The 22,091-nt window shown below is 42.6% G+C and overlaps 1 protein-coding gene across 1 annotated transcript; it reads left to right on the top strand.

Moving 5' to 3' along the window:
* Nucleotides 1-2,202: 2,202 nt before the first annotated feature.
* On the top strand, nucleotides 2,203-20,060 carry LOC138775688 (otogelin-like protein; the record flags this gene model as incomplete). Its single annotated transcript, XM_069956000.1, has 9 exons — nucleotides 2,203-2,242; nucleotides 3,123-3,230; nucleotides 4,026-4,127; nucleotides 4,205-4,309; nucleotides 13,808-13,848; nucleotides 14,406-14,469; nucleotides 14,707-14,885; nucleotides 18,776-18,895; nucleotides 20,015-20,060. Coding segments are annotated over exons 1-9 (805 nt in total), but the record flags the coding sequence as incomplete, so codon positions are not given.
* Between the last annotated feature and the right edge of the window lie 2,031 nt (nucleotides 20,061-22,091).

Here is a 22,091-nt window from a genome sequence, read left to right as displayed (position 1 = left end):
CACTTGCAACAGCCCCCTGTATACCTCAAAAGAGATAATCTCAGACTTCCCCTCCTCCAGGCTGTGCCGCCCTACTCTGTGGTGTGTCTGTCCATAAAATGGCCGACATGGAGGAGCATGTGACCATGCCCCGCCCCCCCCAGTGTCCACCACTGAGTCTGTATATGTCAATGGAGGACACAGGGGGCGGAGCATGGTCCCATGCTCCTCCATGTCGGCCATCTTATGGACAGAAATAAAACAAAGCAGGGCAGCCCAGCCTGGAGGAGGGGAGTCTGATTTTACCTAAATGAGGTACACAGGGAGCTGCTGTCAGTATATACATTGAGTACAGTGACTAATACTTTGTACTGACCTATTTTACTATAAAGTGGCCTACCTTTTTAGAGTGTACCTGTTATTAAAAAAAAACAAAAAAAAAACTTTTGATATGTCAGAGAGACATATCACAAGTATTTATTGGTCAGGGTCTGAGTGTTCAGACTGCTAACGATCAGTAAAATGCTGCTACATAGATTTACATAGGGAGTCCGTCTTGGTCACGTGACACAGAGGTGGCATAGAATGCGCTGGGTGTGTATTTCTCCTGGCTTGTTCTCTTGATCAGTGGCAGTGTGAACACTTTGGGGGAGATTTATCTTAGGCTATGTTCACACTGCGTATAAGTCCGGCCGTAGTGCAAACCGCGAATATACGCACGTAATTTTAAGGTTGATGCGTTCGCTTGAAAGTATACAATATACGCCCACACAATGCACACTACGTATGAGCTTACGGCCGGATCGTATGCGGCGCCGTGAAAAATGAACAAGACCATTGTTTGAGGACGGAAATGTTCCAACTCACGGCCGTGGGTTTCCATGCGGTCCCGTACGAAGTACTTATTTCAGCCAAATTTAACTTGATTTTTCAATCCAAAAGGTTCTGAGTTTTATTGGTCTGGGCGAAGATTTCCAAGTAAATGACCTCTTTCAGATCACTTCGAAACAAGCTAGGGAAGCGTAACTGTAGTTTCAGCCGCACATGTACGGCAGCGTACGAAATGCGGCCGGACTCATACGCAGTGTAAACATAGCCTATGGCTGGGTTCACATTACGTATATTTCAGTCAGTATTGTGGTTCTCATATTGCAACCAAAACCAGGAGTGGATTAAAAAACACAGAAAGGATCTGTCCACACAATGTTGAAATTGAGTGGATGGCCGCCAATATAACATAGAAATAGCGGCCATTATTTCAATATAACAGCCTTGTTTTAAAATAACAGCAAATATTTGCCATTAAATGGCGACCGTCCACTCAATTTCAACATTGTGTGAACAGAGCCTTTCTGTGTTTTCAATCCACTCCTGGTTTTGGTTGCAATACTGACTGAAATATACGTAGTGTGAACCCAGCCTATTAAGGTGTAAAATATAGACTGGTGTAAACTGTCCACAGCAACCAATCACAGCTCAGCTTTCATTTTACAAGAGCTGAAAGATGAGCGTTGATTGGTTGCTGTGGGCAGTTTGTACAAGTTAAAATTTTACACCCTTTGATAAATCTCCCCCTTTGACCCCAGCCAATCAAAACTTTTGAAATATGCTTATAAATACATCCATGTAGCAAACTCTTACCTCATTTTTCTGATATACCAGTTACTGACCACTGAAGTGTGCTCTAAAAGCGGTGGACCACTGCTTTTAGAGCAGAGTGGTGGTTAATAACCTAGACAACAAGCTCTCAACAAGGGGATGAAACAGGAGAAGGAGGCAAGTTTGCTTTAATAAATGTATTTGCAAAAATATTTAAACTTGTAAACCCTATAATTTTAACTATATACATGGATCCTATACTTTTCTTCATTGTTTATATATTGCAAACAATTTACCTTAATGTCAGGCAGTATCATCCAATAATAAGCCTATGGCAAAAAAATTATTGTACACTATTTGTATATATATTTGCCTGTAGTTTAGACTTTATTTTAACCTTTTTACAGACTGTAATACAAACGATTATGTGAAAAAGCTGTAAATGTAAAAGCGGAGAGAGATTGGTTGCTGAATACAGCCAGTGACCTGCTGCCACCCTGCAATTGTGGTAAGTATGTTAGTAAAACATTGAGGTGCCTTCACACATTGGCTCCATAGCGGATTTCACGCTGCGAATGTGCAGCGAATCCCTGATGAACCCATGCCTTTTCATCCGCAAGGAGAATGCATACTCGCAGCGGGATTGACATCCTGCTCCGTGTATGTAAGTTAACCCCAGGGTGGATGGAGCATACATTACCTGCTCCGCGCTGCGGCTTGCTTCGGGGGTTTCCGGCATCTGCTTGTCCCGCTCAGCCAATCAGTGCGCTGCCCCACCTCAGCCAAGATTGTCCAAGCGGGACGTTCTGCCGAGAACCCCGAAGCAAGCCAGATTGTGGAGCAGGTAATGTATGCTCCATCCGCCCTGGGGTTAACTTACATACACGCAGCGGGATGTCGAGCACTGGATCTGCAGCGGATTTCGCTGCGAATTTGCAGCGTGAAATCCGCTGCGGATCCACTGTGTGTGAAGGCACCCTGAAGGAAATGTGAGTAATTGTTACAAATTGTACATTGGGTATGTGTCATTATTTCTTTTATCATCTACAGTATATTTAATTTTTGTATATTATAGAAGCCAACTAAATAAACTATTAGGCAAACCGTATACGTTGGGGAAAATTTGTGCCTTTATCCCGACATATGCCAGGTGCACTTTTGACAAATTTCCCTCCCCCATATGTTCATTTAAGAAAAAACACCCTTTTATTACAGTATCAGTGGACAGTGTCAAGAAGGAGGAGCGTATTGGCCTATGTTGCCATCGCTTCATTCACTACAGTATCCTGGCATGGCTACCACACAGTGAATAGAGCTTTCATTTGTTTCCAGGTCTGTTCACTGTGTAAATCCAGCTGCTGTCGCTCTGCTGAATAGCTGATCAATGGCATGCCTATCCTGAGGATAAGCCATCAATATGTATGCCTTGAAAACCCCTTCACATGGAAAGGATCAAAGATAGTTCTGATCCATGTCAACTGTATGTCACTATACACCATACTATACCATACTATACAAAAAAAAATCTAAATTTTTTTTTACAGTCTGTGACCCATCTGCTTGTCCAGCAGTAACATACCCAGAATGCAGACAAGACCAGATTTTAGCACAGGTTAGACAAGAGGACTCTTGCTGTTTCTCCTACATCTGTGGTAAGTTGATTCTCAGACTCTTACAAATCTTACACCATTGCTCACAGGGATTATGCACTCCACTGTGAAGGTGTCTATTGTTTATACTAGCTGTAATATGTAGGCAAACACAATATAACTGGTGTGCTTCTGTGCAGTATAGCGCCAATAGAAAAAAATGTATTAAGTAAAGTGCTAGTAGCAGTGGCAAGGCAGGGGACACGGCATTGGGTGAAGGGGCATGACCTCCGTGTGCACCAAATTTACACAACAGGTGTAAATCCAGTGTAGTGCCACATGGGTAATTACAGATCTTGAAGAATGCCCCCCACTGCTCCACATTGTGGCATTTGCAAGAAGCGGAACAGAATAATGTATCACTTACATTGTTCTGTGCAGCTGATTCTGAGATATCCTCCTGAATAACATGGACAATAAGTAGTCCTCTCCATTATTTGCATGAGCCCAAGTATCCTAGATATTTATTAGAGAAGAAAACTCAGCTGCTGATTAGCAGTTATCTGTCCATGCTGTGTATAGGCAGTCACCTGTCAATCAGCAGCTGGAGGGGGGGGAGGGGGTGTGGCAAGATTCCTTTCTCCTGCATATTAGGAGAATGGCTGATGTAAGTGATGTAAGTAATACACAGATCTGTTCAGCATTCTGTCACTAGTTTATGCTGCCCTCATTTAAGACAGTATAAACCTACTGACATGTTCCCTTCAAAAGATCTATGGGATGTAGATAACAGAAACACCTGCACTTATTTGGTAAGATAGTACACATGCAATAATAATAGTTATTTTATACTTGTAGTTTGTGAATCCTGTAGAGAACCTGCTCCGATTTGCACAGATAAAGAAATCCTTACAGTGGATTTGAATACTACTAACCAGTGCTGCCCTCAATACATTTGTGGTAAGATTTTTTGTGTTACTTTTTTAACTAATGCCTAAAAATAAATTTTTTAATCCTTGTTTTGTTCTTTGATCCAGTATGTGATGAAAAACTTTGCACTTCACCACAGCTGACGTGTCCTCCTGAGTTCCAATTGGTCAAAAAGATGTCGGATGGAAATTGCTGCCCAGACTGGTACTGTGGTTAGTATGGGCATCTGTATTTGGTTATTTATGATATAATATTGTGTATGTATACAGAAGTCATGATTTCTTTTCTTACAAGATTCATAATGGATATGATGAATGTCTTGATTTATTTGATCTGTTATAACTTATAATACATCTCCACATACCCCATTGACTTTATATAATAGCACATTATAAGAGTACAATACATGAGTAATATAGTAATATTTGAAGCGATTTTAAATAACAATTGTACATTCCGGTACAATGGCTGATCAAATACCTTGCCTAGCAATAGCTACTTTTAATGGCTGGAGGTCTAACATAATTTTCCAATAAAACCTCAGAAAAAAGAAAATTACATAGCATTGTTACAAAAGACAGACTTATATGAATAGACACTACCAGTAGTTTCACACTTTTTCCACATCCAGAATGGAGGGGAGTCCTCAATAGTCACAGCAGAACACATACCCTTATATTACAGGATGCCATAGGTGACAATGTATGCCATACATATTTATTCAAGTAATTTTTGTAGGACTACACCACTCATAACTAAGCATCTGGAAACAGTTCACTCTTTCATGGGCAGTTTAATAATGATAGGTGGTGACTAGTGTTGAGCGGCCCTGTCAAAATGTTCAGGTTTGGCAAGGTTATCCCAACCTGAACGCTTGGCGTTTTATTCCCTGTGGCTGCAGAAGTTGGATGCCGCCCTAGATCTACCAGGAAAACACGGATACGACCTAAGGCCAGGTCCACACACAGGAAAAGCAAAATACAGCTGTATAGTAAGAAATAAATCTAACTTTTTTTTTTAACCCCTAGACGACCCAGGACGTAGAGTTATGTCATGGAAGTCTGTCACCAGACGACCCTGGATGTAACTCTACGTCCCGGGTGTTTCTCCGGCTATGAAGCGCGCTCCGGAGCGGAGCGCGCTTCACAGCAGGTGGGGGCCGACTGCAATCATCAGCCGGGACCTCACCGGTAATGACACGCTGCAGCGATTGCGCAGCCGCGTGTCATTAACCCCTTAAACGGCACGACCGCGTCACTTACCGATCGGGACCCCCGCAGTGTGACTGCGGGGGTCCCGATCGTTAAAACGGACCGCCGGAGGTCTCTCACCTTCCTCCATGCGATCTGCACAGGCAGGCTCAATGAGCAGATCGCCGATAACACTGATCAATGCTATGCCTATGGCATAGCAATGATCAGTGTAAAAATCAAAGTATTGAATGTAAAAGTCCCTCAAAGGGACTTCAAATGTGTAAAAAAAAAAAGTTACACTACCCCAAAACCCCTCCCCCAATAAAAGTTGAAATCACCCCCCTTTCCCATTATATAAATAAAACATATAAAAATAAATAAATAACTAAACATATAATATACCGTAGCGTGCGTAATTTGTCCGATCTATTAAAATATAATAAGCGTCATTGCGAACGGTAAACAGCGTAGACGAAAAGAGGGAAAAAATGCGCGGATTACCCATTTTATGTTACATTATATATATATATATATATATATATATATATATATATATAAAAAATCATAAAAAGTGATCAAAAAGTCCGATCTTCACAAATATGGTATTAATAAAAACTAGAGGTCATGGCGGAAAAAATGACGCCCCATACAGCCCCATAGGGGAAAAAATAAAACCGTTATAAGCATCACAATAGGCCCATTATATTAATAACTAATTGCCAAAAAAATAGGATTTAATAAAAAAAATATATATAACATTAGAGAATCTGTGTAACCTGCATATGGTTGTATTAGGGCTGACCTATAGAGTAATAGTATCATGTCGCTTTACCATATAGTGCATTACGCAGACACAGGAACCCCCCAAAACGTTACCATATTGCATTCTTTTTTACGATTTCACCTATTTATATCTTCATAAATAATATATTTGGGATTCCGTCATACATGTTATGGTGAAATGAAAGACGCCATTACAAAGTTCAACTATTCCTGTAAAAAAACAAGCACTTACATGGCCTGTAGATAGAAAAATGAAAGTGCTAGAGCTCTTAAAAGGGGAGGAGGGAAAAACAAAAGCGCAATGATCAAAATTTGCGCGGTCCACTGGGTCATTTTGGGCCTGGTCCTCAAAGGGTTAAACAGCTACCTGTGTATACATTGTAAAAAAAAATTAGTTTTTGCGATATCTGCACATACATTCTTTCACATTTCACAGCCTTATTTTATGACCATATTTTGGTTTCACATAATAGATATTGGAGGTATAGATAAGTCTATCTTGATAAATCCTCCCATCACCTATCTACAATACACTTAGACTATTCCCCTTTAATCAAACTCCCTCATAAGCCCCTTCCTGTCTTTAATTTGTATATATACGTCCCTACTGTACATACCCAGTGCAATAGGAATGTATATATACGTTCCTGACACTGACGGGGCTTCCTGGTGCTCAGTGACAGATCAAGCATCTGCCACTGAGTGATCGGGATCCCCGCAGGTTCCGACCGCATGTGCCGACAGGCGGGGGTAAGCTCCTTACCTCTGTCCTGTGCTCTCAGGCAGGCTCTATACATAGATCGCCGATAACACTGATCTATGCTATGGCATAGCATAATAGTATAGTATAATGATTGCATATTTTACAGTGAATAAAAGTCTGTTCTATTAAAATATAACATTATTGTTCCCACACAGTGAACGGTGGAAATGGGGGGAAAAAATGCACCAGGATTGCTGATTTTATTAAATTATATATCACAAAAAAAATTTATAAAAAGCAATCAAAATTTTTAATATGATATTAATAAAAACTAGAGATCATGGTGCAAAAATGACACCTCAACCAGCCCTGTAGGTGAAAAGCGTTATGGCTCTTAGAAGGCGGGGAGGAACATTGCATTAATCTGACCCAGACTTTTGTGCATCAAAGGGCTTTGTCTTGAAGGGGATAATAAAGCTAACTCCATCAATCCAGAACTAAATAAATCCTAAGGGCTTATTCCCACGTCCCGTAAATTGCAGGCCCCATGGACGGGGAAGCCCTGTCATGGAATGTTTCCCTGCCTGGCATAATGTATCAATACCATGCCAGGAGCGGGGACACTCTTTGAATCTCTGCGGCACTGTAATGAAACAGCCGTGCAGCTCTGTCACTACAGTGCTGCAGAGATTAAAAAAGAGTTTCCCCCTCTAGCGGCATGATATTGATACATCATGCAGGATACATCATGAAACACTCCATGACAGGGCTTCCCAGTTTGTAGGGCCTGTAATTTACGGGATGTGGGAATAAGCCCTTAATTAAAACATAAGGAATTGCAATACTGTTTAACGTTTCAATATATATTTTATTAGAAATTTTTGTATATAACAACACAGGCAAATAACATACCCCTTGGTGGGGGGAAACAAACAAAAACTGAGGTCAGGTAGGAATGCGGCGTAAAGCACTATCAGCTATTGTAGTATGTTCTTGTATGGAACATGAGTGATGCGTGGATCAATTGGATTGAATCTATAGGTAGTGCTACATATGGGGTGCAATACTGATGAGGGTAATCAAAATACATCGTACATGAGAAATTAGACCTCGAACTGACAACTTAACAAGAACTACAAACAAGAACTACAAATAGCAGGCAGTCGCCTATCAGGCGGTCCATGTGTGGTGTGGCCTTCACAAGTCCAACCATGTCTCACCAAATTGTGATCCTTCTCTAACTCGTCCGGTCCCCCAGCACCTCTAGATACGGAATGTTTATTTCCTTTTGACAGCCAAGGGATGTGTACCTTGGTAGGAGTCAGTACGCGGGTGGTTCAGAATGGTATATGCTTTCAGACCATGGTAGCCAGTGGGAGTCAAAGGAATGGCCACCATCGCGTCCAAAAGCAATAAGGCGTTCCAGAGAGTAAACTCTGCGCATTTCTTGTACAACCTCTGCTGCTATTGGAGGGTGTTTGGCCCTCCATTGTCTCGTGATGGCCATTCTGGCTAATGTTAAAAGTTTGCAGATGACCCATCTGGCTCTATAGGGGGTCTTATCAATTCCTATAAATAGGAGTGCCATTTCAGGAGACAACACGTGCGTGGTACCTAATATGTTTGAGACAACGTCAGAGATCTGGCTCCAAAATAATTTGAGCAATGGGCATCCCCACAATATATGTAAGAGGTCGCCCTTACCCCCACACAAACGCCAGCATTGGTTAGATGTTGAGGGGTATATGGCTTGTAGTTTTGCTGGGGTATAATACCACAGTAGCCTCACTTTCAGTACGTTTTCCCTCTGTGAGGTGTTAATAACCGACTTCAGGGCCCATCTATATGCCATTTGCCAGTCAGTTTGTGTGTAGGTAGATTGAAGGGTCTCCTCCCATTCGATCATACTGGGGGTTTTGCGAAAAGTATCAATATCTCCACACATTGTGTACAGTTTTTTCAAACCTTTCTGTTTAAGGAGGAGTGTTGTGATCAGGTGCGGGCACCAGTTAATTTTATGTTGTAAGATCCCTGTTAGGAAGTGTCGAATTTGTAGGTATACAAAAAAGTCTTTATTGGGTAAGTCGTATTGAAGTCTGAGGGATTGGAAGTCTAGGAGATTATTTGCGTCGGTCAGTAGGAGAATCGTTTTAATCCCTGAGGACTGCCACCTCAGAATCTGGGTGTGGCATGAGGGCGGGAGGGAGTAAAGGAGTATGGACAAGGGAGGGTTACAAGATAAGAAGGTCAAGGAGGTACCCTTCAATTTGTGTAGTCTACGCCAACATTTGAGAGTGGCGTGCATGGGGGGCGATAAAGGCACTTTAAGTTTAGGTATCCAGGAGTAGGCATAAGGTAGAGCCCTAAGATCGCCTCCCGCAAATGTCTGCTCTATAAGAATCCAATTTTTATCAGTCTCTTCCGCCCACCACTCCTTCAATTGCTGAAATATGGTGGCTGTATAATAAGCATGTGGGTCTGGGATGCCTATGCCTCCAGCATCAGTAGGCCTAATCAGGGTTGTATATCTTATGCGGGGGGGCTTCCCTTTCCACACCAGATGCGAAATCATTTTCCTCGCTGCTTTAAAGTAGGCAAGAGGAATACAAATGGGTAGAGTGCGGAAGAGATACAGCAACTTCGGTAATAATAACATTTTAAAAGCAGCTACTCGTCCTGTCCAACTAATTTCCGACTTGGACATCTCCTCTGCTTGTTGTTTGAGGTCTGCTAGGAGTGGAATGTAATTATGTTTATATAGTAACCTAGGGTTAAGGGTGATGTTGGTACCCAGATATCTGATGGAGTCCCGCTTCCAATCTAAGGGGATTTGAGTTTTCAGAGTGTCTAGTGTGTGGTCAGGAATGTGGAAGGGGAGGGCCTCGGACTTGGAGGTGTTCAGCTTATAATATGAGACCTTACTAAATTCTTCTAGAATCTGAATAGCTCTGGGAAGGGATTGTTGTGGAGAGCTCAATGTCAGGATAATGTCATCCGCGTAGAGAGAAAGAGTGTGTGCAATTGGGCCTATCTGTATGCCGGAGATTTGGGAATCTAGGCGGAACATCTGTGCTAGGGGTTCTAGGGATATAATGAAAATTAAAGGGGAGAGGGGGCAGCCTTGTCGGGTCCCATTAGTGATGGGCAGAGGGTCTGAAAGGGAACCATTGACAAATATGCGGGCCGACGGTTTGGAGTAGAGAGCTTTTATGCAATTTAAAATGTCTCCTGATATCCCCATTCTCTGGAGCACCGAGAAGGCGTAGATCCATGAAATTCGATCAAACGCCTTCTCGGCGTCCAGAGAGACCAGCACAGCGGGGGTCTTCTTCAAGTGCAGGTGATGGACAATGTCCACCACCCGGCGCGTATTGTCATACGCTTGACGAAGGCGAATAAAGCCTGTCTGGTCTTTATGAATCACAGTTGGTAATATGTCAGCCAGCCTATTTGCCAACATCTTGGCGTATATTTTAATGTCAGAGTTTAATAAGGATATTGGCCTAAAGTTTTTGGGGCTGTCGGTGGGTTTACCCGGCTTGGGAATGGTAACAACTATAGCTTCCTGGTTCTCTGGAGGCATGGATCCAGTGGATCTGGCTTCTTCAAAGAAGTGTTGCATATGGGGAAGCAGAGTAGTGACAAAGGTCTTGTAATATTGGTTCGTTAACCCGTCTGGGCCCGGTGACTTGTTTATTGGAAGATTTTTAATAATTTGGGTTAATTCCTGGCTCGTTATGGGAGCGTTCAAAGTATCTAGTTGGTCAGGGTTTAGAGTGGGGAGGGAGATTTTTGCAAGGAATTCATCTATCAGTGGCTGCGAGGGTTGGGGGGTGAATGGGTCCGAGTTTAAATTATATAGTGACGTGTAAAAGTCTCGAAAGCAGTTAGCGATGTTCCGTGGGTCTATGTGTTTACCTGACGTGATTGGAATCTATGAGGTGGGGGATGCGCGTTTTTGTGTGTTTAGCTTTTAGTTTATTTGCTAGCAGGCGGCCGGCTTTGTCACTGTGAGCGTAGAAGACACTCTTGGTTTTCCTGAGCTTATATTCGAACTCAGACTGTAATGTGTCTCTAAGCTGATTCCGCAGCTTTCTTATCTTGTCTGTTAGGGATTGAGTTCTAAAACGCTTGTGTGTTTCTTCTAGTTCCCTAATTTCTTTTAATAGATCCTGGACCGCTTTCCCTCTCTCACGTTTGACCCTGCATCCTAATTTAATAAGTGTGCCTCGGACCACCGCCTTGTGAGCGTTCCATAACGTGGAGGCTGATACTTGTTCCAGATTATTGTGGAGAAAGTAGTCAGTGAGCGAGTTTTCCACGTCCGCTTTGTATTTGGGGTGTGATATGAGAAATGCATTGCATCTCCATATATATGTGGGGGAGCTGATAGATTTTTCATTAATGAGGAGGGTCACAGGGCAGTGGTCCGACCATGTTCTTGTTTCTATAGTGGACTTATCCAAGTTCATTAGGGTAGCAGTGTCTGACAGGATCAAGTCAATCCTAGAATAACAGTTATGTACCGAGGAGAAGTAACTAAAATCTAGCTCGGTGCTGTGTTGTGCTCTCCACACATCAATAAGCTGTTCCTGCCATAGCAGTGTGTCTAGTGATGGCCGGGAGCGGTACGCGTCGTGGGATATGTCTCTCAGTTTGTCAGGAGCTATGTTAAAGTCTCCACATATCAGTAATTGCCCTTGTTTGTGCTTAGTTATGAGCCTGAATAATTTCCTTAGAAAGCCCAATTGGCCTTGGTTAGGGGCATACAGGGCCACTAGTGTGTATGATATGTTGTTAATGGTACAAAGTAGGACTACATAGCGGCCATTGGGGTCTATGATTTCCTTTTGTATAGATACCGCTAAGGTGTTCTTGAAGGCAATCATAACTCCCCTCGCCTTAGATTGGTAGTTCGAATGAACTATTATCGGGTAGGAAGGGTTTTTTACCCTATGGACATCTTTTGCTACAATGTGAGTTTCAGAAATGCACAAAACATCTCCACGAAGCTTTTTCGCTTCAGACCAAAGAAAGGATCTGCGAGCGGGTGTATTTAGGCCCCTCACATTGTAAGCAATCAATTTAAAACCCATTGTAAGGTGTCATAGGTGCTGCAATGAGATCATACTGTACCATAACGACTATCGTCTCAGAAGGACGGCGTGAGGTGCTGGAGGACTCGGAGGCCATGGTTGGAAGGACTACTTGAAAAATTATTTCCTGCAAAACAGAAAAGAGTAAGAACACAAAACAAACATAATTGCCCTTGGAGGGCACAGAAAACAAGCACACTTCGGCTGCCAACATAGGTTGGCCCTAACTGGGTGGTGAGGGCTCAAAAGTTCGTTTGAGCTAAGGAATGAAAATCAGAAGAACATGGACAATAGAAACCGGCACGTCTCCTCTAGTTGTCCTTTCTGCGGCTCTTGGGTCGCGTCGAAACTTGTTGCCAGTCCGGCTGAAGTCTTCTCGGGGCTGGGTTGTCAGGGACCGGTGACGGGGTTATGGGAATATTCCAAGTAGACAAAAGTTCTTTCCCTTCTTCCAGGTTGCGGATTACTGCAGTGAATCCATTTCTCGTGACCAGCAATTTATTTGGGTATCCCCACTTATATGGCAACTCAGCTTCTCTCAAAGTTGCGGTAACAGGTCCCAAGGACCGACGCCATTGGAGTGTTGCGGCTGATAGGTCTGAAAATATAGCTATGTCCTTATATCTCTCTGGGACCTTGTCTCTGAATCGAACAGCTTGCATAAATGCTTCCTTTACGTGGAAAAAGTGCATACGCACCAGTGTATCGCGTGGTGAGTCAGCAGGCAGATGGCGTGGACGTGGGACTCTATGCGCTCTGTCGATTGTGAGTTCTCTATTTGGACAATCCGGCAACATGTCCTTGACAAAGCGCTGTATAAATTGAGAAAGTTCACTGGGGTGGACAGATTCTGGTATGTTTCTCAGCTTTATATTATTGCGCCTTGAACGATCTTCGAGATCTACAATTTTGCTTCTGAGGAGTGTCACCTCCTCCTCCAGTGTTGTGTGGGAATCCGCTATAGAGTTGTGCGACTGTACAATATCCTGTACTTTCCGCTCAATGTGTTCAACTCTCCCTTCCACTTCTTTAAGTGAGACAGAAGTGGGTTGTAAAAAGGCTTGAAAGCTGCGGTGAAAGGAAGTTTGGAGAGTAATCATCATCAGTTTTAGGGATGCATTTGTGGCAGGAGTGTCGTTGTCTGGAAAGGTGTTAAGCAGTTCAGAGTCTATTAGTGGTATGGGAGAGTCCGCTCCTGTAGCTGCAGCCCCACAGTCTGGTCTGTCTCCACTGCGTGTGGAGGGAGAGGGAGGGGGGAAGTCCCCCGCAGCGCTGCTGCTGTTTTCACTGTGTCCATCCAATCCCATTTCCCCAGTAACCGGGTCAGACCCCCCTAAGTTAGGGTTCTCAGGGTCAGGGGATGGGGACCGCAGCGGGGAGAAGCGGTTAGCTGATTGGGGTACGCTACCTGCGTTTTCCAAGTCTCTGATCACGCTGCTCCCCTCTCCGGCTCCTCTGCACTGACTCGTGCCGGCGCCATCTTGGATCGCTGAGGTGCGCGGGTAAAAAGCGGTGAGCCGCTGCACTCTCGGGTCACCTTTCTTGTTGCGCTGCATCCCGTCTGGTAGCCCGGGTGTTCCCCTGTCAGGCTATATGCTTTTAAGCCGGGATATCGAGCCGGTGCCGCCGTCAGTCGCTGATACAGTCGCTCTTGAGACGGAGCTCGGCTTCTAAGCTGCCATCCTCCTCAGCGGCAAACCACGCCCCCCCTGCAATACTGTTTAATGCTTCATTGTACTCTATGCAAAACCCAACATGTCTATCCCAGAGTCTTTGATCAGCAGATAAATAATATATTTTGGCAGTATGCGATCGATATGTTTTTTTTTTTTTTTTATTTGAAAACCTGTACAACACTTTTACTTCCTCTCGCCGTACTACAATACATTTAGCCAGTTTGCTCTTATAACATGAATGTTTTCTCTTTTGTTACAGAATGTAGCTGTGGAAATGACACCCTCATGGAATGTGGGCTGGTAAGTATATATTGAGAATTAATACTTGATACATAGAGACATGTCTGATAGCTGCTTTAGGCTGGATTCACATGTACTGGATCCACAGTGAATTTCACACTGCGAATTCGCTGCAAAATTCTGTGCGGATCCCTTGACATCCTGCTGCAAATATGTAAGCATCAGCCCTGTTAACCCCCTGCCGGGCGGATCATACTGTAACTGCTCCGTGCTCAGGCTTGCTTTGGGGGTTCCTGGCTGGAAAACCTGCTCAGCCAATCAGTTCGCCGCACCACCGCAGTGCACTGATTGGCTGAGCTGTCCAGATGCCGGGAGCCCCTGAAGCAAGCTGGAGCGTGAAGCAGGTAATGTATGCTCCGGCGGGGGTTAATGGGGCTGCAGCTTACATACTGCCAGCAGGATGTCAACCACACTGTATGTCTTCGCTGCGGATCCGGTACATGTGAATCTAGCCTTATGTTGGAAATGTCAGGGGAATCATGACCACAGTTAATGACTTAACATCATACATTGCTGAAACTCTTTAATAATATTTAAAATAATTTTATATCATACAGGGAGAGTTTCGGAGGCTTGATACGATTCAACATAGCCCATGTGGATGCAATATTTACATATGTGGTAATTCATCTTCTTTACAGTACTATCTATTTCTACTATGCAAAATATTTATCCTAAATGGAAATATATTAGAAGTTGTAATATTTTTGTTGTACTCTGCTGTCCTTTTCTTTATGATTTGTGTATACAGCATAACCAGGTTGGGGCTTTTGGATGCAATAGGGCCCCTGAAAGCCCCCCTCTGTTGGTCAAAGCATGTTGGCTGTGATTTTTTATGTTGTTGTTTTTATTTTCTAGAAAAGGAAGAAGTATGTGTATATCAGGGAATGACTGTGCTGCACCCTGGTCAGTCATTAATCGAGTATCTGAATGGGGAGACCTGTTACACTGTAAAATGCTTACATGAAAAAGATCCAGTAACTGGATTTTATGCCGTGGAAACCTTGACAGTTAACTGCTCCAAGAACTGTGCATCTGTAAGTATTAGTCTGTATAAGCTATATGTATAGAATGTAAAGGGGTTGGCCACTTTATAGTAAAATAGTTCAGTGTACAGTATTAGGCTATGTTCACACTACGTATATTTGAGGCTGTATGTTTGAGGCTGTATAGCAACCAAACCAGGAGTGGATTGAAAACACAGAAAGGCTCTGTTCACATAATGTTGTAATTGAGTGGATGGCCGTCATTTAATGGCCAATATGTGCTGTTATTTTAAAACAACGGCTGTTGTATTGAAATAATGGAAGTTATTTACCGTTATATGGCGGCCATCCACTCAATTTCAACATTGTGTGGACAGAGCCTTCTGTGTTTTCAATCCACTACTGGTTTTGGTTGCTATGAGGACCTAACATGAGGACCAAATACAGCCTCAAATATACATAGTGTGAACCCAGCCTTAGTAAGTGTACTCACTGTATATACTGACAGGGGCTGCCTATGTACCTCATAGAGCTAATATCAGACTCCCTTCCTCCAGACTGTGCTGCCCTACTCTGTGGTAATTCTGTCTATAGGATGGCCAAACATGGAGAAGCATGTGACCGTGCCCCCACCGCCAGTGTCCACCACTGAGCCTGTAAATGCCTATAGAGGACACTGGGGGCAGGGCATAGTCACATGCTCCTCATGTCAGCCATCTTAAGGACAGACTTACCACAGAGCAGGGCAGCACAGCCTGGAGGAGGGGAGTCTGATTTTAGCTCTATAAGGTACACAGGGAGCTGCTGTCAGTAAATGCTGTGAGTACACTTACTAATACTGTACACTGAACTATTTTACTATAAGTGGCCAACCCCTTTTACAGGAACATTTTAAAACCTATGTAGTCTAGACTGACTTATAGTTGCTGCAGGAGGTGGTCCAGACTACAGCCACAAACTAAAGCAGCAAGTGACAATGAACTAAAAAGTTTATCATAATTTGTTAGACATTTCTTTATGTTTTTTTCATCTAGTGATCCCTACATTTTTTTTTGTATATACCTTTGCATTTTCAAATGTAGCTACAAATCACATCAAAGTGGTGTTTCAGAAAGGAAAGACATTTAAGGAGTATTTGTGTATCCTATTTAATTTTGCATGAAGCCTTAAAGGGAATCTTTCAGGTCCTGGGCCCTACCTAAGGTGCTGACAGTGTGCTGTAGCTGGCAGTCCCCTAGTGAGCATGGTGCCTTTTGGTAATTTGTCCATGCAGTGGATTATGCACAAAATCACCTCTTTTACTGTATAAAGAGTCAAACAGGAGTTGTTTGAGGCGTGACAGGAGTTGTGTAAGGCATGACAGAGTGCTGCACTCTGGCACGCCTTACCCCTCCTTCCGCCTTCCCTCCTCTTTATGAATGGTCATTGTTTTAAAATAATGCCCATTATTTGCCATTAAATGGTGGCCATCCACTTACATACAAATACAGGGGAGCTGTATACAGGGGAAAAGTATGCTGGGGCATGCTGACGGTGATAAAAAATCTGTTGCATGTCTGCTGAGGGGTTTAGACAGCATACACCAAAAGCAAGCATTCACGTGAGAATGCACACTGAATAAGGCAAGGTAACCTGCCTTTCAGTAACAGATTGCTACTGGCAGTAGCTTTAGAAGGTTGTTATATCACAGTAAGAGGACATCATCCTCTGTGATATATACCCCATCATCAGTGTTGGACTGGCCCCCAGCTTTAGAACCTGCACAAACACTGACTGCCATGTTATGTCTCACTGGTTCTTCATTGGTGGGCCCCCAGGATAATTTCCTCTGGTGGCCCCAGATACCCCAGTCCGATACCGCCCATCATGAACCATGCCTATAGCCTTGTACCATTCAAGAAACCAAGACAAATCTATTTCACAGGAGACACTGGGGAGGAAGGTATGTCTCTTACATTTATCCTCAGCGCTAATACAGTAATTTGATTGCTCCATGGTCCAGTAAGATGTTTGAAGCATTGGGGCATCTGTTAGGAGCACTGCCCGCCCCTGCGCACCCCTTTTTTAATTAAATCAATGGAGCAGGCCGGCCATGTGCAGGGCGGATCAATGCTATGGGGGCGGGGCAGTGCACCTAATGGTCTTACCAAACCAAAATACATGCACAATGTACAAAATACGAGTACTAACTTTTCCATGTTCTGAATATATAGAATCAAGTTATGTCCCATCATCAAACCATCAAATGTGCTGCGGAACCTGCAAAAATGTATCATGCACTTTTACAGTCACAATGGAACATTTTCTATATATGAGGTAAGTTGAAAAAGAAAACATATGGATCTCCTAACAGTATATTGTACTTTTTTTCTATAGCAATGAAATTACATCATATAATATAATATGTTAAAAACCAACTGTATACTATATTTCATATTACTAACTAGTATGTAATATAAAATGTTCTATATAATTTATTTACTATACAGTATCTACTATACCTGCGGTGTTGCCATTGGTAAATGTTTGCATTATTGCACTATTCTATCTGTTCCATTTATTTTCATGGAAAGTGGCCATGCATGTGTACCCACTTCTATAAAGGAGATCTAGGAGCACTGCCTTTTGAGCAAGCACAACAGTTTGTTGAAGGCCCAACAATGTAACCCCTACCAATTATTTTTTTATTGCATGCTTGATTGACAGACTTTAAATCTTAAGCAATGTGTGTGTTAGGATAGGGACAGGATGACACAAGGACAGGTGAGCCCTGAAGCTGGCACCTGCCCTGCTCTCTCTGCTACTTGCCACAGAAGCCCTAAATGGCAACGGACAACTGGATGGCAAACCCTGTTCTCAACTAAGTGCCACACAGAGCAAAACAAGACAAACACACATACAGTACACACAATAAGGCAGAGATCCGGGTGAATAACACAGTGCAGTACAATACAGAATCCAAGAGGGTAGTCGAATAGTAAAGAGCCAGAAGTCAGATAACGAGAAAAGCAATGCAGGAGATAACACTAGGTCAAGATACACTAGTAAACTAGGCACTATCGCAGGCAAGGGACAACTGAATGGGGAGGATACCTATGGGGCTTGTAGTACCAGCCCCAGGCGTGATTGGGGGTGAGACTCCAGACCCAGCACACATAATTCACTGGCAGTAATGGCCGCCAATCAACTTTAGCAAGACACAGATTCAGCTGTGCCGCTCAGCTGGGGGCAGGCAGCAGTAATGGATTATAATAGGGGCGTTTTCGGGAGGCAGTCCAGGGCCTCTTGAGCTCCTGGGGGCCCCATGACCACCCCAAAAAGACTTATACTTTCAGTGGTGTACTGTCTCCTGGCTACACTTCCGCCATGAATTGCATGATTCACTGTTTTTTTATGGCAATTTTGCACAAATCAGGACATCATGACATTATCTGTCCTGTACTATAACGCCAGGCTAGTGCTGCCATAGTTACAGTGAGGTGGGGGGGGCCCAGGCTTGGTGAACAGCCCGGGACCTATGGTAAAGTTAATCCGCCCCTGGCAGGCATTCCCGGCTACAGCATAATGAATGGACACCGATGCGCCCTCAGCAAGGCCGGCTGCTAGAGATGGCATGGGTGGCCCCACACTGCCTGGTCTCTGACAGTGTGCTACAGTAGCACAAATGGACAGACTAGCTAGCCTTTGCATCCCATACTCCTGAGTAGGCTGTGGATACTCATGATTTTTTATGGATCGGTTCACCAGTTGTTCTTCCTTCTGACCATTTCTAAGTACTGTAGGTATTAACCACTGCATACCAGGACATATCAAAATTTAAAAGTGACAGTGCCTATTGGAAGCATTTATGCCACTTTCTTATACTCACATGTATTATTTTTAACATGCACAATCACATACATGTATGGGAAACAATTGATCAACATTTATTTGTCTTATAGGTGGGCGACTCATGGATTTCCAACTGCACTAAGTATGAGTGTACAAAGACTGCCGTAGGTGCCATGATTCGGGTTTCTAGTGTTGTCTGCCCTCCTTTTAATAGCAGTGAATGTCTAAAGGTTTGTGTTGTCAGTTTTAAAGACATGCATGGTTTAAGCCACTACAATTTACTGTGAATATTGTATTTCATGTCTTTGTGCAAAGAATTGTGCTTTAGCTTGGTCTTAATATTCAAAAAGAACTGCCCAACAGGATGTTCCACGGTCTGTCCTCTTTTAAGTAAGAAATGATTTGCCATATATAGTACATATTGTAGCATGGTTTTTAAATTACAGTCCTTAAGTACATCTAGCAGGTCACAAAGAAATTATTTCATTTCTTATTGACGTGCTGACTATGAAAATGAATAGGCACAGCTCATTATAGTATTCTTCTATTGGTATTCCAATGTATACTCCAAATGTAGTGCACCTAAAAAGTGTACATTGCAGACACTGTGGCCCAGATTTACTAATGTGACTCTGACAGAATTTTGTTTGAAAAAGTGGTGCACATAACTTTTCTCTGCATTTATTATGCATTTTAGAAACTTTTCCATTACTTTCAGACACTTTTCCTCCTGGTACGAAAAGGGGTTTGGTAATGCAAAAATGGGGCGTGGTTTATTTTGTACCAAAAAATTAACCTGACTCTAGCTGAAATTCTGGTGGACTTTAGGCCAATACTAAATGGTGTAAACTTTGCACAAAAAAACTAGACAGTTTTTAAGTGTGACAGATTTGTCAGACAGCCTGATCAATCTGGCACATTTAAAGATTATCTAGGTCTAAGTTTGCACTTAGACAGTTTTAGTAAAACTAAATCACATGATGTTTTTGTAGTTTAGATAATCAATAACTCACAGTGTGGGGATGATTGACAGAGGCATAGAAGCCAATAACAGGTCTCTCTGCCTGTTAATCATTTCCGCACTGTGCGCTGAGAGACAGAGAGCCGCAACTCGTCCCTGCCCAAATGACAAGTTACCACCCCTCTCCCACGCCTTGTGCGACATAATAAAACATCTTTTTCCCCTATGTAAAGCTACTGCTGCAGCCGCAGTTGGTCGTTCCATATGGTGCCACCCCTCAAGTACTAAAGTTAAAGTTGCAAAAATAAAATAAAATAAAGTTAAAGTTTAGAGGATCAAAGATATTGAGCACATAATTTTTTGATTTGCCTTTTTCATTTTCTTTTAGAATGGAGGAACTATACAGACGTATAACGATGGCTGCTGCAAGATATGTAAGTGACCTAAGCTGCTAGTTTATGCTTTATATTGGAGAGCTGTGGTTTATTTAACTCACTTGCTGGGACATAAGAAAGGGAAGAAGCATGCAATGGCCACCCCAATCAAGTTTTATTTCTTTAACCACTAGCACTCACAGGCCTTGCTTTTTCATGGCTTGCTACCTGGTGAATGATTTAACCTTACTGTTCTGGAGTATAACTTTCTACCTGAAATGAACAAAAATTAAGTGTAGTAACACGTATCTAAGTCACAATTAAGCGAGAACGAAGTTAAATTGAAGATAAAAAAACTGACCTAATAGCCATTACCACCACCATTTAAAATCAATTTTAAATTAGAAACTTCAAAATATATAGTCACAAATCTCAAACTTTTTTGTCTTATAGGTATTTGATATTTAGGCTATGTTCACATACAGTAAAATATTTTCAAAATACAGCTTTATTTTTGATATAAGTAAAATAAAGAGCATGTTCGTTATTTTGATGGTCATAATCGATTTCTGTAATTATTTTATATGGTGTGCTCTGCGGCTAATTTCCCATTGACTTTAAGGGTAGCTTCATACATACTGTATCGCAGTGGATTTTCTGCTGCAGATCCGCAGCAGATCCGTAGTGGATCCGCAGCAGATTTCACTAAATGAATTAACACAGCATCAAATCTTCACCATCAACTTTTACAGCGCGGATTGATGCTGGTTCATTCATTTAGTCAAATCTGCTGCGGATCCGCAGCAGACAATCCACTGCAATGCGGTACTTGTGAAGCAACCGTAAAAGAGCATGTTATTATACTGAAATATGGCTGTATTTTGCATTATTTTACTGTGTATGAGCATTCCACAAAACCTTAATTAATCCTAATTTAACTCTACTATACGATAATTTTACTAAATGGAGAAAACATTGACTTGTAACTGCCTTAGACTTCTTCCTTAGATATCCAAAAAGATTAGATTTTATATTTGTATATATTTGAAATTTTTTGCCTTCTCCAGTTAATTCGAGATGTCATGAATAAAACCATCATGTAAATATTTTGAATTGTTCAGCCTTCGTACAGGCAAAGAGTATACCTGAAATTATTTCTATAAGAAACGTAGAAATAAAATAGTATTACAACACAATTGGAATCAGGTATAGAAAAACCATGTTTTATAATAACATTTTTAGATTTATTATTTTATTTATTACCCTTTCTACTACAAATATGCATACTGTTTTACATCAAAGTCTCACTGTCACTTTAAAAACTTTTGACATGTCCTAGAAAAATGTAAAAAGTTTTGATTGGTGGTTTAATACAGCAGATAGTCTCCAGTGTAAGTCTATACTTGGCACTTGTTGCGCTTGCAGACGGCTGAAGATCGATCAGTCTATAGGGACCTTACGAGACTGCAGGGAGACAGGGAGTGAGGTGCGTAATGAGCGCTTCTTCTTAGCTCTTTCTAAAAAACAATCAAAGCTTTTGACATGTCTCTAGGACAAGTTTTTTTAAAGTGACAGTACAATGGCTATTATGAGGTTCATATAGTTTCTGTTTAGCTATGCTTTATTTTATGGCAAGAATAAACAAAGAGACTACACAATTTGTCTATGCAAAAATACCACAATCCTGACTGTAAGGGTGGTATTACACGGGCTGAGCAGGGCCCGATAATACCTGTAAACGAGCGCCGATCTGCTAGACGTTTGCTCGTTTACTGGGCCTATTACACAGCCCGATAATCGTTTAACAAGAGCTGCAAGGACATCGTTTACCGATGTCCTTGCAGCCCTTAATCAACTGGCATACATTCCCCATTCACATTCCAGGCTGCTCCTGCCGTCCGCTTCTCCCCGGGTCCCGTGCGCTCTAGCTTAACAGCGGCCTGTCAGCTGATAGCCCCTCAGCCAATCACAGGCCGCGGGACCGCCCGCGGCCTGTGATTGGCTGAGCGCCTATAGCTGACAGGCCGCTGTGAAGCTAGATTGCGCGCGGGACCCCTGGAGAAGCGGACGGCAGCAGCAGCAGCCCTGGAA

The sequence above is a fragment of the Dendropsophus ebraccatus genome, unplaced genomic scaffold (assembly GCF_027789765.1).
Source record: "Dendropsophus ebraccatus isolate aDenEbr1 unplaced genomic scaffold, aDenEbr1.pat pat_scaffold_1899_ctg1, whole genome shotgun sequence".
Lineage (NCBI taxonomy): Eukaryota > Metazoa > Chordata > Amphibia > Anura > Hylidae > Dendropsophus > Dendropsophus ebraccatus.
This window is presented reverse-complemented; position numbering and strand designations above follow the sequence as displayed.